The following is an 18,549-nucleotide window of genomic DNA, read 5'->3' as shown; positions in this document are numbered from 1 at the left end:
TAATCATAGTTAGGGAGGAGCATGAGTTCCTGGGGATGTCAGAGCAACAGATTGTCTGGGGGAGCGCAGGCACAGGGAAGGACTTACTGGAAGATTCAGAGGTGGTGGTGACTTTGGAACCTGTATGAGCACAGCCCTATGCCGTATGTCATTATTGTGTCGGCAGCATTTGCAACACGGCCCTCTTTTTTCCTCAGTGCCACAGAGTTGTTCTCACAGAACCTTAGGGCATTTTCAGTTGTGTCCCTTTTGTCTTTGTGAACATACAGCATGCTGCTAGAGTAGGGCTGTGAATTCTTTAGAAACAAGTCACACCGTTTCTCTTTGTGTTATGAGTGCATGAATCATAACTCATTGATGACATTTTTAAAGTCTTTCTGTTGTTTGTGACAGTCCCTTGGTGGACACAAACCCATTTACAGCTACCTTTAGCCTTTTCTTTCCTTGTGAGCTTTGACTTGAAAGTGCAGAGCTGACAAGGAGAGCTGTGCCCTGCATTTAGGGTTGTTACTGAAAAGTTCTCCTGTTCTAATTGACTTCCTTAACTGTGCAGTGGCAGGGCTGGGATAGGATCAGCCACTGTCAGAAACCACTGTCTCCTGGAGTCCCACAGGGTGGAGGTGTGAGGCTGCATCATCCATCACCAGCTGTCAGGGACAGAGTAGCTCCATCTAGGTCAGGGGCTGCACTGGTTGTGGTAGGTTTAGTCGGTTGGGACTGCAGTGGTAATTTCTCTTAGACATTCTTGTTCTGGCAGTTTTATAGTCTAGGGCCTGGCAGCCTGGCTTAACTCAGAGGTCTTAACTGAATGAATTTTTGAGCTTTGTCTGACCTAGGCATGGTCTTATTTTCTCATGGAAAGACTTTGCCCTGTAAGGATGTTTGGCTTAGGTGGAGTCCCTCAGCAGACTGACGGTGTCTGTTTGGCTTGGAAGCCTAGCCTGTGCAGAGCCGCCTTGGTGCTGGAAGTGAGGGGTGTCCCTTATCTGAGAGCTATGCAGTTGCTACGTAGATTTCTGTAAGCAGATGATCCTTAGGATCGATTTTGATGTCTGCTGTTCCTGCCTCTCGTGGCATCAGCCTGTGACCTTCAGGCCATGAGTGTGAAGCTGCTTGGTGATGACTATGAACTAGCATCAGGATAATGCATATTAAGCAGGCTGTCCTCACACTTGACTGACAGGGCCATTTTGGAGTCATGCACAAATGTTTCAGTATTTGGTTTCTTAGCCTGATAGCCTCTACATTTACTTCCTGCCCACCTGTATGCAAAATCAGCTGAAGTAGTTCAGGTTTTACTCCTTTCATCTCTGCTAGAATCCCAGCCTCCCTGCTAGTGGGGTCAAGGGGACACTGATAAGTTCACCCACCTTCTGTGCAGGGTACATTAAGGCCATCAAACCATGCCATTCCATACTTGCCATTTAAGGACTCTTTCTTCCAGTTCTCCCAGGATGTCTTGGTGTAATTCATAAATTTCAGGGAGTTCACGTAAGCCCTGCTTGAGTTTAACTTCTTCCTGTTCATTTTCATCTTCTTCTCCAAGCACTTTCAAGATACCTTCATAGAAATCCTGTGAACAACAATACAGAAATAAGGCAAACAGACTTAAAAGACAACTGTTTTCTGAAATTATCATTACAGTTTCTTGACTCCTAAATGATACTTTCTTGGAATTGTAATATATGCCATCAATAGTCATAGAGTGTGCTCAGCATAGCAAGGCAATCATAGCATATGTGTTCTTCCATCCATTAGTGCATACACGTTTTCAGCTGAATTCCACCATCCTGTCAACCCAAAATTGAACATTTCACCTGACCAAGCCATCAGACCCTTATGCATAAAATGAGTTTGAAATCTTTATTTACCTTGCCTTTTTTTCCTGCTTTTCTGGGTGTAGTTGGTCTCATTTTTATAGTGTTTCTTAACCATAAACATAATTTTAAAAAATGAAAGATGAGATTTTTTAGTTACTTCATTGAGTCCAACAGCTTGACATGAAAAACATCAGTGCCTACATGTCTTGTGCTAAACTTTGCAACACTTGTCTCCAAATCTGAACTTAAAGAAAGGAAGAAGCTATAAATTTAAGCTATGCAACAAATCATTTTCCCTATGAAACCTAACTGAGACATTTTTTCCTCATCTTAGAAATGGTTTTGATCCTGAAGTGGTGGGCACACAAGTAATTTCCTCTATATTAAAATGTGGCCAGCTCTGGTACATAATAGAGCACCTGTTTAAGACTGTGTAGCAAAACGTTTCCCCAGCTTTGACTTGGAAGTGAGGAATAAGGCCTCCATCTGAAACAGCAGTAATAATTTGTGTTAAGATTCCCAGGCATTAGAAAACCATCCCAACAGCAGCCACAAATATTTTATGTGTAAAACATTATTTGAAGTCTCCTTCATCCAGAGCTCTGGATGCTGAAATGTTTTCAGGTCGAAGCCTTATTTCTACAGGCTCCATCTTCTCTGCTTCAGACTTGTAAAGGAGCCTTTGCTGGCACCTGAGTATGCTCAAGAAACTTCGGCCCCTGTGGTGCCATGGTCCCTTTCAGGCTTTTACCAGCCATTGCTGTTTCCCCTGCCTGCTGCTGCCAGACACAGCCCCTCTTCACAGGCAGTGGCTAGAGAAGCTCAGGCATTTAAAGCTGCCTGGGCTTTGTGGAGGTCTGAATGCAAACTGTGGCAATGGGGTGCAAGGCAATGCACAACGCAATGCAGGAAAGCTTATAACTAAGGCTTTGCTGCTCAGTGGCATGAGAACCCAAACCCAGGGGTTCTGGCTGCCTTTGCCAGGAGCTGGGGCACTGTAACTAGTGATTGTCTTCATAGCGTATCTGGTGTTCAAAAGCAGGAGCCTTCATTCAATGAAATGGAAAGGATGTGATTTCAGCATCTGCTTCATCAGTATTGCTACAAAGTACAAGTAATTGAAAAGTGTTAGTATAGTATTCAGTGATTGCCCGGGCATGGTCCTGCTGCACTGTTACAAGTTTAATTCTGCTCTGTATTCCTTGTAAGGAGATCTGTTCCTCCATCAGGGTCAGCTTGGGCTCCTTACTGTTACATTTTTCATTTCCGCTAGTCAGGCTTTCATGGGCAAAGTGTCTGAATCTCAGTTTTTCTATGAAAATAAGTGAACAATTAGAAACCTAAGTGCATCCCAGTTTGTGATGAGAGCAGAAACTGGGCATTCATATACAATTATTATGAACTAGTTCTGTGAGTGCCTTTTCCAATCTTTTTCTGCGTCCCAGTAAGCCATGAAGTGCATGGAGTTTTTTATTGCACAAGATGAGGAAAAAAGGGGTAAGAGTGAAAACTAGAGTAAATAATCAAAACAACAGCTCAGTAAAGAGGCCACATTAACTGTGAGGTTTGAAAGCTCCTGATAACTCATTTTGGTACAGCAGCTGCAGACTAGGAGATTGCAGAGCTCCCTTCCTTATAAAAACCCCATTTGTCCTTACCTGACCTTTTTTTTTTTTTTTTTTTGGGGGGTGTGTGTGTGTGAGGGTAACACTAGGGGGGTACAGCATCCTCTCTGATTTCTAGTCAGCCTACACACACTGTTTTTTTCCAGTAAGTACCTCAAATCAGGTATTGTTTTTCAATTCAGCAATAAAAATATTTGAATGGAGGCTTTGTAGTTGAATATACTTAGATTCATTGACTTTGAAGCCAAGAGGGACCATATTGATATGATATGATCAAGTGTGGTCTGGTCAGTAGTACAGACTGCAAGACTTACTAGAATATAGCATTACTAGGAAAACAACCAACTTTGATTTAGGACAGAATTTACCACATTATGGATATGCTAACACTGCATCCTGAGGAAAAAAAAAAAAGTGCCAAAAGGGGCTTTTGGTGTTCTCATGAAGGATCAGGTAGCTCATAATGACATAGAAAGCCCAAGCATCTAGTCAAAGCAGAGCTGGTAGTAAAGCCCTGGTTGCATCCTGTCAGACTAAGACCATCACACCAGGAGTTGTTCTTCCAGCAGGTTCACACTGAGCTCTGCTTCAGCCCAAGATCTAGTGTGACAAAAAGCTTTAGTGTCTGACCAGTTTGGCCAGATCCATGCTATCAATGTATTTTTTCACATGCTACTCTGCAAGCAGTGAGCTATTATTAACACGGTGGTTTTTTCAAAGATATATTAAAAACATTCTCTGTCTACCCATAGAAGCCAATTCATCAGAAAAAAAATGCAGCTGCTTTAACAATCACTGAGAAGGTGATTCTGCTGGATGAGTTAATAGAAATGGCAGTTAGATTTTCCACTCAGAGACCATTTCCTGGCCTCCTACTCCACTGTATGTGACGTAGCCAAATATGCTGTGAAAGGAAGCAGGGGCTTGATAAAAAGAAATCTCTAAGGTTGCACAGCTCATTGAAAGATACCAAACTGTTTCTATCTGGCCCTGAACCAGGATGGGATAGGTTGAGTATCTTCCTCTGTCAGGATCTAGTGATCATGAAACCTATTGCCAAAAAGTCAAGTTCTGTTCCCTGAACTTTTAGGGAGAATCTTATGAACTTTCCTGGGCTGCACTGGGATTTACCATGGCATTTCTCATGACTCTACCTTCTGTCTAGTGAAGTTTTATAAGTACATGGAGTAATTAAGGAGTCTGAGAGAACTGATTTCCGTGAAACTTGCTCATGTCCAGGTATGAGCAACTCAATAGAGTACGTTTCACTGGGGATCCATATTTTACATTAGATAGTCCACTTCAGTTTGGTTAAATCAAAGTAGCTGTCATGATTCCAGCATGCTGGAGATCTAGTTGGTATGACTGTGGTCCTGCTGAAAGGTTCTATAAGGAGCAGGAGAGCCTCTGGGCAAAGAACTTCAAAATTCCTCTCTCTACACCAGTAGGAACTGACTCCAGGCAAGAGCAGATTTTATTCTCCTCAGATTAATTCCTGTTTTTTCCTGTTGTAACACTGTGTAACTGCAATGTACACACTGGCTCTCACTATGAACTGGAATGACTGGAAAATCTAATAGATACTAGCTGAAAGGAAAGTCACACATACACTATGTTTTTTTAGCAATTGTGTCAGATGAAGCATTTGTTTTCTGAAAAGCCACTGTAATTAGGTAAAAAAAAGATCATGATGACAATTTTCCTTTTGACTAAGTATATAATGGATAAAACAAGATCATAATTTTTTTTTTTAAGGAGTATTATTGTGTTTCCTAATTACCTGGGTCTGGTTTCCACAATGTGTCTGCCCTGGTACCACAAATAATGCCCATGTTATGCTACTGCAGCTCCTATTTTTTCTGGTGTGTGAGTAAGCCTTTGTAACTACATATGTCAGCCAGTGTGTGCTCCAGATGCTTTCCATCCAACTAAAACAGTCAATCCATCCTCACAATGCTTTTTCTAACTTAAAGGAATCTGCAACTTTTCGAAGTCCTCAGCCATCGTAATTAATCCAGATTGGGGAAAGGGAAAGAATCCAAAGGGTTCTTTCAGCTTATTGTGTCTGGGGAAGTGAATAGCTGTAGTAAGTTCACTACTGATGTGCCTACTAGTTCACTACTAGTTCACTACTGAAGTAACCTACTATGTTACAGAAATGTCATCTTTTCCAAGTTAACATCAAACAGTTCTTTATCTGCCCACTTTCCACCATAGCTGAGCAACAAGATTAACACCCCTTTCCCACAGGATCTCAGTGGATTTAATCAGTCATTAATTGCCTGCCCCTTTGATTATAATGAATTCTCAGACAAATTATTTCATTCCAGTTGCGTGGATAGCCAGCTTCCTAATGATTAATAAAAAACTTGCAGCATAACAGTAATCACTATAAACATCCATTAAAAAAAAAGTCACTTGAAAATGCTGAGTGCTTGGGAAGCCATTAATCAAATGCAAAGTGCTTTTGCAGTCTCCCTAACTCTAATCAATCATGGCACCTGAAGGTCTGCAAGTCTGTCCCCCAGTCCCCATGTCTAAAAACAGAGGGTACCAAATGCTGAGTTCATATAATTCCCTGCTGGGTTAAAACTTTCTGAAAAGAGCAGCATGAACTGAAGTCATTCAAGTTCAAGGCTCTGATGGCCACAGAGTTCAGTCTCATCCAGGGGCATATAAGCCTACTGATCTCACTCCTGTCTTATGCCTATACCTGCAGCAGTGTTTGTGTGCGCATGTAAAAGCATAACCCAAGCTGGCTAGGTGGCACAGAAGATTAGGAACTGTGACATAAAAATACATTTTTGAAACATAAAACTTCTCATTACATTTTGGGCACCCATAAATAAGCCTTTTATAGCCATGCAATGGCCAAATCCCTAACGTCCCTGAAATAAGCCCTACAAATAATTAAGTGAAACAAATAGGATCAAAACCCACAGCCACAAAAGCTGGTTGGTTTTTTTTTCCTTTCTTTTGTTTGTGCCCATCACTAACACACACACTTCATATTTTTTTACCCAAAAAGGCCTCTGAAGAACTTCTGTTCTCTGCTAGAAATGGGGACTGTAACCTGGAGCTTGTTATAGGGCATGAGACAAGAAGGAATGCAGGGTTAGCTTCAACAAGATCTTACAGTTTATGTGGAGCACTGCCTAACTGTCACATGCTTGGCTCCTGGAATCTGATACCCTCTGTGAGGTGATGAGGCTTACTGTAGGGTGCTGGGATATGAGATGCTTTAGAGAGGCTGGCAGTGCCTGCCAGCGCTGAGAGGAAACAGTGATTACAGGAAAGTGCTGGAAAAAAAAATACTTGTTTACCTGACTCAGGGCTACAGAAAGACAGCCCAATTTACCTGGGATCAGCAACGTGGAAACCTTTGTAGCAGGTAATTGTCTACAGGGACTCTTTCAAAGGAGTCAACAATGCCAGCAGCCAGAGGTTTTTGGTAGAACACTAAGCAAGGAAGTTCGCTGCAGGAGTCAACATCTATATGAAATGTGATATTCTAATACAAAGGCAAAAGGGGCAGTTAATGGGACAAGAGTTAGTTCTGGATTTTACTTCCAGGATTTTGTAAGCAGATGCAGAAACAGTGAGATTGTGTATTAAATCTCTCCAACAATTGGGCTGAATATGCTTTGGAGTCCAGCTGCAAAAATCAATTGTAGCAATCCTGTATGCATATCAACAACCATTTTGCAAGATGGGATACATCCCATACATACTGTGGTCCTTTAGCCTTTATTAGCCTGAGAACATTTAACCTTGAAGGACACTATTGAAAGGATGGAAAACTAATCTTTTGTCAGCTAAACTACTGCTTCAGGCCACTAGTTCACCCAGGAGAAAAACCTTGATGCGTGTATATATATATTTGTTATGTTGGGTGATTTCTCTTCTTTAACTTCTACTTGAAAATAATCCAGAGCACAGTAATTCAGTCTGGATCTAGAATATCTGTTTGCTTTTTCTGTGTATAACAGAATAGGCCAAGTTAGATCAGTTCATCCAATGGCATGTGGATCCCTGGGGAACCAGGGGCTACTGCAACCAGTCTAGTAAGGGCAGTTAGGAAATACAGGACTGAAATCAGTTTCTACCTTCACTGTAAAAAGCTGATGGTTCTGCCACCTGCAACAGGCTGAAAGCAGCTATGTAGAAAGGTGAGTAGACTGTAGGAGAGAATGTCAAGATTTTGACTCAAAGGTTTAGCAAAACAGATAGCTCTATTTGAAAGAAAACCTTCTAAAATTGGACAAGAAATGCTGATCAGTTGTTAGATTTATTTCTTAGTTTTCTGTTGTTATTTCTTCCTCTTCTAAAGCAGCAATGTATAAGATACTGATCCATTCATAATGGAAATCCTAGTTCTTGTGTATTGACTACAATGGCAGGAGAACAGAAGGAGACAGGAGTACACCATTATATTTGCTTTGCCAATAGTAATTTATAGTCCTACAGTTTGACTAGCAGTTGTTCTGTAGATGGGAATGGAAGGTTCCTTCTCAGTGGCTCTCAGCACTCTGTTCCCAGCATTAGGCCTGCACTTGAGCCAGAAATTGTGAATTTCTAGTAGCAGATGGTGATTGTAGAGCAAAGCCACACTTCAACAGTTCAAGAGAAATATCTGAAAGGAAAAGTATTTCTGTGACCAAAAAGTGCGCTTTATACTAGAAGGACCAGATTGCTAGACTCTGTGGCTGGATTAGAAGAACTCTGAATGCCTTGCATTCTAAGTAGTATGTTCAAATGTTGGGTGTTGAAGCAAAGTCTCTGCCCGCTCTGTGTTGTTGCATTGTTTCACAGGAATTGCAGGAATTGCCTGCAATTATGTACATAGCAGACTAAAGTTCAACTGCTTCCTAGATTCTGAAGTATCTTAATGATGTTGACAATGAGGGAAAGAAATCTTAACTGAAAATGAGTCTAATGCAGTGCTTTGAAGAAGCTAATCACCTGCTGTTCTTTCAGTCACCTGCCAGAGAAAAACTATGTAAATTTATACCAACCAAAGGTCTGACCTCTAATGCTTTTGTGGCTGAATCACCTTCCCTGCTTATACCTCTACCCTGTGTTAAGAACAGGAAAGGACTGAAGGTGAGTAAATTCACCTAGGGTATTTCTACAGTTTTCAAGGAGAATTCTGGCTGGGGAAATGTGTGAATTTCCATTATGGAATGGAGCTGAGGGAAAAAACTAAAAAGGGAGTGTACAGAGCAGATGCCTTGGTGGAAAACCACGGCCATTTTTCTGTCTCAGTCCCCAGGTGGGGATACTGGCACTTCAGCTGCAGAAATTATGCCTGCACAGAGCATATTCACCTTGCTCATGCCATAACTCCCACCTAGCATCTAGACTTCTATAGTTTTCAATAAATAATGAAACACACATGCATCCAAAAATCATTTTGCCTGTGTATTAGAATTGTAATTGCTTCCTGAGTCAAGCTGGTATTTTAATGAACTGGTAATATTGGGAAGTAAGCATTTGACCCCTCAGTGAGTGGGCCAGGGAGGACAACAGGAAGTCTTACTGCAAGCCCAAACTTAAGACCACTGAAGTCTACATGGATTGTGTAAAATGGTGCAGCCTATTACAACCACTTTCACTTCTAAAATGAAGGTGGATTCAACAGATACTGAAGATTGCAGGATTCTAGGCTCTTTTGGACATCTAGGCGTTACACCTGAGGGGAGGCTGAAGAGTTCAAAGGAGGAGAAGAAAGTCTATATTAAAGCTGAATGAAGGCAGGAGATGCTATACAGTATGTACATGTGACTCACGCGTGGTTCTTGGAGGTAACTTCATTACGGCCAGCAGCCTAATGATTAGGAGTTCCTAATGATTAGGAGAGCCTAATGATGAAAGTGAAAGTGGCACCCCTGAATTAAAAAGTGGCACATCTCCTGCAGTGGAGTGAACGACCCTTGATCTGCACTGAACAGTGATCTTCCCAAATTTCTCATTACTGAGGTCAGCAGAAACAACACCAGATGAACAGCAGAAAATAATGATCATTCAGAACTGGCAAGCTGTAGAGTATGCATTGCAAATACTGTATCTGTGGGGCTTGTTACCAGGGAATTGTCTTGATGCCAAATGTGCTAGTGTGACTTCCCTCTCTTTTTAAGAGATATACAGATTATCTGAAAGCTACTTTGGCTCAACATTCCCACTGCAGAAGCTCCCTGTCCAATACATAGCTATTTTCCCACTGCCGATGAAGATGACAATGAATAAATAAATGAGAAAAACCCCCAGCCTACTGTGAGGGCAGACTATTCTTTTGTAACAGTGCATCTTCAGCCTTTTATAAAAGCTTCAGAGGGTCTGACAGTGAGCTTGCTCTTCATTTAGCCAGCATGTTCCATTCACTAAAGCATTTAATTAGGGAAGTAATGACTTGGTTTGTCCAGCAGAACTTTGAATATCATCCAAGAAATTCACAGTAGTAAAAAAGTCTCAGCCAATCATTCACTGGAAGTGTAAATAATTAGAAAGATGGAGTTCTGTTTTGTCTAACATGTAATACTGGCTCCTAAATTAGATGTTTATTTTTTCTTCTTGAGAACTTGCTGCCCACAAGACTTCTGAAAGTAGAGTTTAACCAATGAGCCTGACTTCATGATAATACGCATTTAGGTACCTTTGAGTTAGTGACTTAAGCACTGAGATGATTCTGTTCTTTTTTATTTCTGAAGATACACTTTACCATCAGAAGCCTTGGGATGCCAAGTGCAGTGTTGGAACCCAAACTGCTCCAAAGGCTGGAGAACTGGCAGATGTTATATCTGTTCATGTCGTATCCATACCCATATTTTCAAATGCTGAGGAACCATAAATCTGAGTCTTGGTGCTTCTAAGAATTGTGGCCCATTGTTATGAAGAAATAGAAAACAGGAACCAGGATCAGCTTTCTTTGAACAGGGTTGTGTTGGGGCTGGTGTTTTTTCAGTGCACAGCTGTCCTTTTAGGTACCTTAATTCAGTAAATGCCTCAGAGGGAACTAATAATGACTTCAAAGAGGTTTATGCAGAGAAAAAGGTTATTTTATGTACAAAAGCCAAAGACAAAATAAATGTGAACATAGTACGCTATTAAGCAAATGCTTGATCCCATACTGGCTGGGATCATGAGGCAGAGCCACACTGAGTTTGATTTGTGTGCATCTAGTAAAGTAATTTGAAACAGACTGGCTGAAGGGAAGGGAATAAACTGGATTCTTGGTCCTCAAAGGTGATATGTGAAACATTAGGCTGAGAAAGCAACCTGCAGCATTTTAGTTCAGGAGCAAGCACTAAGAAAAAGATGACAAGTGCAGACTGCATTACTGGGGAATTAAAATAGGAGAAAAGAATGACAAAGTTTGAGGATTAAGTGATCCTGAAGGCAACACAGAGACTAATCAACTGTGGAAAACTAAATTGTGAGTACCAAGAGATCAGGGACTTGGACTGCAAGGCCCTGCCAGTCCCATCTGCTCAGTCCAGAATGAGTTCTGAACTCCCTGCTCCAGAGAATTGCATTACCTTTGAGTAGGGCAAATAACAGCTAACCCTTTAGATTATTATCACTACTACCACACCAACTGATACCGAATTTGCGAGCTAACACAATGTTTCCACTCTTTCAGTTCAATAGCAGAGTGGGTGTATGGAAATGTCATCGTTTTGGCAATCAATCAATTTATTAAAGTCTCTGCTGAAAGGCCAAACAGATTCTGTTATGCTGAATGAATAGCAGCTCCAGCCAAGCCTGGAAATGAGATGGGAAACTGCTCCTGCTGCAGACTTAAGAAAAACCTTTTTTTTCTTTCTGAAACCAGATAGGGTGTGGCTTAGTTCCTTGCCTTTCTTACTACATTTGGATTTATATAAGAAGATGGGGCTTGAGACCTAAAGATGAGCATTTAGAAACTGCTTTCTTGAGAAAGCTGGTGATGGAAAACAGAGAGGAATGTTTGCCTGAGGTGAGGTATGCTGTCGAGGAAGCCTTTGGTTCTAACTGGCCATGAATGGGGTGTTGTACTTTGAGGACAGTTTGGCGACTGTCATCGCTGGTGGTTGCTTGTGACATCTGCCAGTGGGACTGGTGTCAACAGTGAGTGGACAGTGAAGCACAATTTTTTACTGATATGGCTATTCCTAACACTATTCAAATATGCAAATAGGAGTAATTAGTTCATTGTAACTTTTTGCACTATCACAGTATTGAAAAGAAAATACCCCCATAGTCTGAGGGACTTCTAAGTTGTGAAATTGGTAATGGTTTCTCTAGATTTCCACAGTAGTACACTGGGCAACAGGTGAATATAAAGATCCAACAGTAGTTGGGGTGGGAAACATAACAGTGCTGGGACTGTGGCTTTCTAGATCGAACATGATTACAACAGAGAAACCTGCAGAGTGTTTCTGAATGCCACTGCAGTAGGTAGCTATCATGCCAACATCAGTCTGTAGCACTGGAGATGGGATATGCTAGGGCTATAGGCACCTGACAAAACACAGAAATGAACCCTCTGATCCTGTTCCTGTAAAGATTTTTGATCTTGGCTAAACTAAGAAGTACCTGAACTAGCAGTCAAGTGTGAAAACAGACCAGCTGTTCCTCTCTTCTCCCTCAGTCTCTAACCCAGGTGCATTCATACATCCTCACTACTTAAAAAGCCAATTCATAGAACGATTAAATCTTACTTGAGAAGCTTGCTTGTTGACTGCTGAAAAAAACCTTCAGTAGGCTCTAAAGGAGTGTATGCATTTGGTGATGGGGCAAGAAGGGTATTTTTCCTCTGCAGAAGAAAATCATTAATCAAAATTTTGCACCCAAAATCTCATCCTAAAATTGATGCAGATCTTTCTGAACTTTCTGACTTGAGACAGTGGGAACTAGGAAAAGGAAAGTGAAGAGTGCATGGTTACAGTAATTCTGACATTACATGACCTACAACTGGCTTAACTTTGCAAACCAATGCATTCATTCAAGGGTTTAATTTGGGCCCATCTCTTTTTTTAATTTGAAATTTTAACTCCTCTTTTGGTGCACTAACTTTCATAATTAAGGAAATAATAAGCATATGCAAACCACTCATAAAATCCTATCACTTTAGTGGGATGCACAGTCAGGGAAACAAAATCCCAGCAAAACAGGATTCAGTGGAATATTCCGTTACAGGACTGAAACATATGTAAAAAACAAACAAGTGCTTTCAATTACAATTGACTGACAGAAACAGAAGAACTTACCTAGTCATAGAAATGCTATTACTGGTATCTTTGCCCTGATATATTAATCAGCTGATCCAAACCTAATGATTAAGTATGATTAAAACAGAGCCAATTTCCCTCATGCCTTGAAACCTTAATTCCAGAATTGTCAGGTGAAGCTCCAGGTAATGTTTCTTATTTTCTGTAATAAACATTTCTGCTTAGAAAGTGTCTTGAGTTCCCCAACAGGAGAGCAGGGAGTAGTTACATTTTTGAGTCAAGCCAGGAAAACTCTGTTTTCATTCCCTCATATCTTTGAGCCGGCTCTGGAGCACTGCGTTAGATAAAATTAGCAGTTGAGCAGAGTTTTTCCCTAACTAACCTATGAGCTGTAATTTTTGTGAAGGTTCTTTTCATAAGGGATTACCAACAGTTTGGAGTCCATCCAGCTGGAGGGGAGCAGCACGCACTTGCATGCACAAGTGTTTCTAAACTAAAAAAAAATTAGCAAAGATATAAACCAGAATCCCTGTCCCATTCCCAAGTTGTCAGCTTGGAAAAGAGAGCAAACAATGACATTTCCTGTTCCTTCCACATGATTTCTACAGGCAGAAAATAGGATTATTGTGAAAATGTGTAAATTTCTCATTTACACATATAGCTTCAGAGCCAAATTCACTACACAGGGATTTAACAGAGGAGGGAGAAAAGGGCAAAGTAAGTCCTGAAAGGACTGGGAAAGTTCTGAAGCATCCCTTTTCTGGCCCAGCAACAGCATAGGTAAGGCAGCCTGACAGTAACATGATGCTATAGCAGCCATGAGGCTGCGCAGCCATTCATTCTGTGGCTAAAGCTGCTGAAGTGCATTGCAAGATCTGGGTCTATATTTTGAAGATTTTTCAGGCTATGTTAGTGAGACACTTTTATGTCCTAGAGGTATATGGAAAATGCTAGGATACAATGCAAAGGAAAGGCCTCTCCTAGACACCTCCACTAAATACAGTGCACTGTACATGCATTCCAGTTCAACCCTGCCTTTACATGCTGTCCATAATGTACCAAAATACAAATGTACTTGGAAATGGAAAATTAAATACATTAAGTATGTTTTAATTAGATGCATCTAACAAAGATGCAGAGTGGCTAATACTCTCTGTGCATGGTGATTTCCTGTGTGTATATTTCTCTTCTATTTTGATTTAGAAGCTGACAGAGCCTTTCCTCTTTTTTTTTTCTTGAGGATACCTTTGGAAATCTTGATTTCAGTAAGGTTTGTGGGTATTCTTAATAACCAGAAGCCCTGTAGTCCGCAGGTGAAGAAACCACTCTGGCTTCCCCAGATGTCAATATAACTACAACTATGTCTCACTTGTGTCAAATAATGTGTTTAGCTGTGCAAAAACCAGAGGAAAGCCAGGACAGATGAGGCAAATGGCTGGGCAGGTTATCATCAATTTATCAAAATCTTGGCAGACTCCAGCTACGCCCCTTAAAGTGTTTGGTTCCGAGCTGACCAGCTTGGCACTTTCTGATTCGTTGAAATGCAACTGACTGCAAGGTGATTGTCACATTTAAGGCTCCTCTCCTGCTTCTTCTGCCCAAGCTTGAGAAGGCTCTTAAGCTTTAGCAGGCTGCTTGAGAGGCACAATGAGCAGGCAGCCATACAGTGCTGACCTCGTTACTTTTCTCTCCATCAGAGTTCCTGTTTGCTGCTAGGGTTTGGGGTGTACTCCAAGGACAACCTGAGGCTACTTTTTGCCTTCTCAGGTAATTTCTTCCCAAGCAGTAAGGGGCATGCTTTGTGTGGCGGCTATATTCCCTACTGCCTTGCAACTAATAGCCAAGAAAGATGTTGGGAGCAAGGCTACCTAAGCTGTTTACCAGTCTCCAGGAAAGCAGTGGCAGCTCTGTTAAAGGGGCACAAAGTCTTCTGAGACAAAGCCACCGGTGGGTTTATACCATGCAAGAGCTCTCTAACAGGCACTTCCAGTGATTCTTCGTGTGTTCCCTCATGAGTTTCTGACACTGAGTCTGTATTTTGTCCATGGTGACTACCTGTGGATATTCAGGCCATGCTAGATATTACTGATATTGTAGTATCAGAAAAAAGAAGATTAAAAGGAAGCAGAGTGAATCCATTCAAACCAAATCCCCATTCTTCATAGCTCTTCTCCTGTCTCTCTCTCTCTGAAGAGACAGGGTTCACCCCTCTTTATCACCATCTCCTTCTTTGTGCTAGGCTTATTCTGCATCTTACACCAGTCTCAGAGCCTCAGCAACACTGTTGGCCGACACTCTTCCCTGTGGATGACAAATGCTAGATTTGAGGATCTGTAGCAAGAGCAGATTAGTGGCAGTCATATTCCTTTGCAGTGGTTCACAGTAAGCCATTCCTCCTCAAATTCATGTCAATCCCTTCAGTGCTTTTATGTCTTCTAAATTGCAGCTAAGTGAAAGGGCAATTAGATTTCAGTGATTAAAATTATTTACTTACCGTATGTAACAGTTGGAGCATCTCCACGTATCTGAGGAAAGAGACAAACTTTTATTAATTGCCATCAAATCATTGTTGAAGGGTGGACTGCATAGCTTCACTTTTAGGAGAGCAACAGATAGGTCATAACAATGAACTCACACTTTTTCTGAAGACATCAGCTCCTGGGCAATGAGGTAAGCTCTGGACTGGCCTTCTTTCTGTCAACAGCAAAAACCAGAGACAGTTAAGGGATGTCTCATTCCAAGAAGTAAAGCAGAGTTAGAGAACACTTTAAACTGACATATTCCTTCAGTAAAAACAGTGACCAGGCTTTTATTCTTTGCTGTTCAGTTTCTGGCATCCTGGAGTCCTTTCCATGACAGGGTGTTTCCGCTATTCAAATACCAGTAATATAGTACAATATAGTAGCTGCTAAGGCAGATGTCAAGTTTGAAAAATGTGTTCTTATTGAAGAAGGAGAGGAATTTTCTGTTGATTTTTCACAGGTCCAAAATTTATCAGAGAAGCAGAAAGTGCTTAGCTTTGAATAGCCTCTTGGCTGTTGAGGCTCATACCATGTATTTAGTACTCTTAATAACATGAAAAATGGAGTACTTTATCATGGTCATATTCCAAACTGTTCTGACTGCTGAGAGACCTGTGGATGCAAATGGGGCGAAGGGCTTTATTGCATGCTAAACAAAATATCTAAGCTAAATGGCCATAAATATCTCCAGAAAGCAAACAGTTCAGTACTCCAGCAGACAACATTGTCTGAAATCTCAGTGGTATCTACTTAACTGGTAGGAAAGAAGCAAAGCGTATGGCTTTGAGGTGCAAATGGCTAATCCGGATACTTTGCTCCTATTCATGACTTGTCCTTAAGTAAGAAAGAACCAAAGCATGGCAATATTCACTGAAAGAAATCAACTGGGAAGTGTTTGACATATTTAGCAATGGTGAAGTAGGGAACTAAAACAATAGTCTAGTAGTAGTAAAGAAAAGCAGCCCTCAGTGACCTAAAGTGGACTCTGGGTAGATGGGTTCAGCAGCAAGACTTTGCGACGTTGTTTGCCAGACCAGGTATGCTGGAAACTCATTGCTTACCAATCTGTTTCTGAAAGCCTACTTAGGAGATACTGGGACTTGCTGAGGTACAATGATATGAGTCAGGTGGGAAGTTTGTGGCTGTTATTTCCTCCATAAATTCTGCATGAGAGGGCTGCTAGGGGTCAGGGAGCGCAAAGCTTAATTGGGACCTCTCATAAAAAGTATTGATGGGACCCTAAACCCAAATTTGACTTCCCACAAATGCTGACTTCCCAAATCACACCTGATAGATCAGATACATGATTGGGATTTTCATAGCAGAGACTGAGCAGTAAAAAATGCCTAAGTGCTTTCAAGTAAATGTACTATAGGCGTTTTACTCTCTGTCCTTCCTCATCATTAGCATCCCCTTGGGATGCAGGTGTTCTGGAACATGATAGAAGTATCTGAGTTGCTCGAAGTCCCATTTCATCATCACAGTGAACCATCTGCACCATTTGTCTCTACAGAGGGATCAGTTTCTGGATTTCAGGATTTTCTTCCCCTCTCTAAGCTTCTGGTTCATTCTGCCTGCAGTAAGCTGCAAATAGTGTAGGAAAGAACGAAACATTCCCTGAAGCGCTGGAAGCTGAATTCAGTCATGTGGATACCTGGAGTGTAAAAAACCCAGTAGCAAGGTCAACTGAAACATAATTGAAGCTATTTCACTGCCCAACATCTGTAAATTAGAAGAGGAATATGTGATGGAACAGAAGTTACATTTTTAAGATTCTTCCAGTTTTAATAACTTCAGGCATTCATTACAAAAGCAAGGAATTCAAGCACCAGCAAATGAAATCACCACTGTCTATTTCAGAGGAACCAGGGGCCAGTAAAAGCATGTTGCAAATAGATGCCAGTACTGACTGCACACAAGCAAGATCCCTTGCTGCTCTGTGAGTTTTCACCCTGGGAGTGATGGACCCCAAGGAGGATTATGATCTAGTCAATAGTCAGTATGAGTGAAAAAGTTCTTGAATCCTGATGATGATGGGTTAAATGAATGACGTTTATGTATAGAAAATGAAGGGTCACAGTGACCTCTTTTTCATCTTTATTTCTGTGTACTTTTGCTGGGAGGCAACTGAAAATTGCAAAAGCCAAATGAGATACAGAGTGAACTATTCATCAGTCTTAGATGTCTAACCCATCTTTCCTTTAGCAACAGGAGTCTGAGGGTATGTCCCCTGGTACTTTGTTCCTTCTGGCTGATGGGTGCCAAGGAGCATGCTTTGAATCACTTACTTCTGGAGAACTACACTACAGTTTAGTAGCATGCACTAGAAAGATCTTACATTTTTTCCCTAGTTTCACTTTCCTGCTGGGAGGAAATATTTGATTGCCCCTTTTCCCCCGGTTCGACTTTGTGAACACCTCTTGAAGAGAATGGTGTGCCTCTCCTGGTTGTCCCAACTGCTGTAGGAACACACTAGAGGCACTGAGTTTTCTGTTCTCTCTTATTTTCTCTACATAGGCATAGCAGAACAGCTGAAAGGGGTGTGTTTCCTTCCGGGTCACGTGGCCCAATGCTTGCTGCTCAACACATCTTCTGTAGACAAGCCTGGCTTTGGAGTGCCAAGAAGCAGAGTGCATTTCCCCAGCAGGCCAGGCCCACTTTCCCTTTGCATATACACATTGTCACACTCTGTAATTCCTCTTATGATTAATACATCTTGGCCAAGAGAGAAAACACAGGGACCCCAGTGTCACATGGCCTGTCTAGGGCAAGTTTGAGACAGTGTCTCTAGGCGTTGCCTGTCTTGTGTTATTTAATTGCTGTTTGTTTAACCAGGAAATGAACTCTGAGATTGACGACAGTGTCTGGAGACAGACTTCTGGGAATTGGGGATAGAGAGGGTGCAGGTCCCTCAAGCACCAAGTTTCTGAAACTTAAGTCCAAGTGATTATTATAACACTGCCAAGCTGCAACCGTTTCAGTAATCTTTATTCCCTGCACACCCGGTCTTGTGTCCAGCCTCGCAGTATGGTTCCTTTCCAGTTTCCAGGCCTTACTGCATGCCTCTGCTTAGCAGATGGAGGCCATGGAGCCATGTGATGACCCATGGCTTTCTGCTTCACTTAGTCTTCTTGTCTTATAGCCTCATCACCCCATCCTCCCCAAACCCAAATGCTTAATAAAATGCTTGCAATATACAATGTAAAATTGCAATATGTAACTGAAGTATCTCCCCATTCTCTCCATTCTGAAGAACATGCTGGTGTCAGGAAGGTCACAAACACAAAAGCACTTCAACCAGGTTAGAAGCTTGTACAGTTGCTGCAGCTCAGCTGATTAGCGTAATTTGTGAAGCAAAGATGATACTGTGCAA

The 18,549-nt window shown here is 41.5% G+C and overlaps 1 protein-coding gene across 2 annotated transcripts in view; it reads right to left on the bottom strand.

Annotated features, from left to right (window-relative positions):
- Positions 1-18,549, bottom strand: part of FGD5 (FYVE, RhoGEF and PH domain containing 5) — a 110,129-nt gene that overhangs the window by 41,572 nt on the left and 50,008 nt on the right. For both annotated transcript variants that reach the window (XM_055803763.1, XM_055803764.1), the window contains exons 4-6: positions 15,290-15,348; positions 15,149-15,179; positions 1,418-1,573 (exon numbers count right to left, since the gene is read on the bottom strand). In XM_055803763.1, coding sequence (XP_055659738.1) covers positions 1,418-1,573; positions 15,149-15,179; positions 15,290-15,348 — 246 coding nt within the window. The remainder of the gene's footprint in view (positions 1-1,417; positions 1,574-15,148; positions 15,180-15,289; positions 15,349-18,549) is intronic.

Source organism: Falco peregrinus, chromosome 5 (genome assembly GCF_023634155.1).
Source record: "Falco peregrinus isolate bFalPer1 chromosome 5, bFalPer1.pri, whole genome shotgun sequence".
NCBI lineage: Eukaryota > Metazoa > Chordata > Aves > Falconiformes > Falconidae > Falco > Falco peregrinus.
The sequence above is the reverse complement of the archived record's forward strand: the minus strand, read 5'-3'. Positions and strand labels throughout refer to the sequence as shown.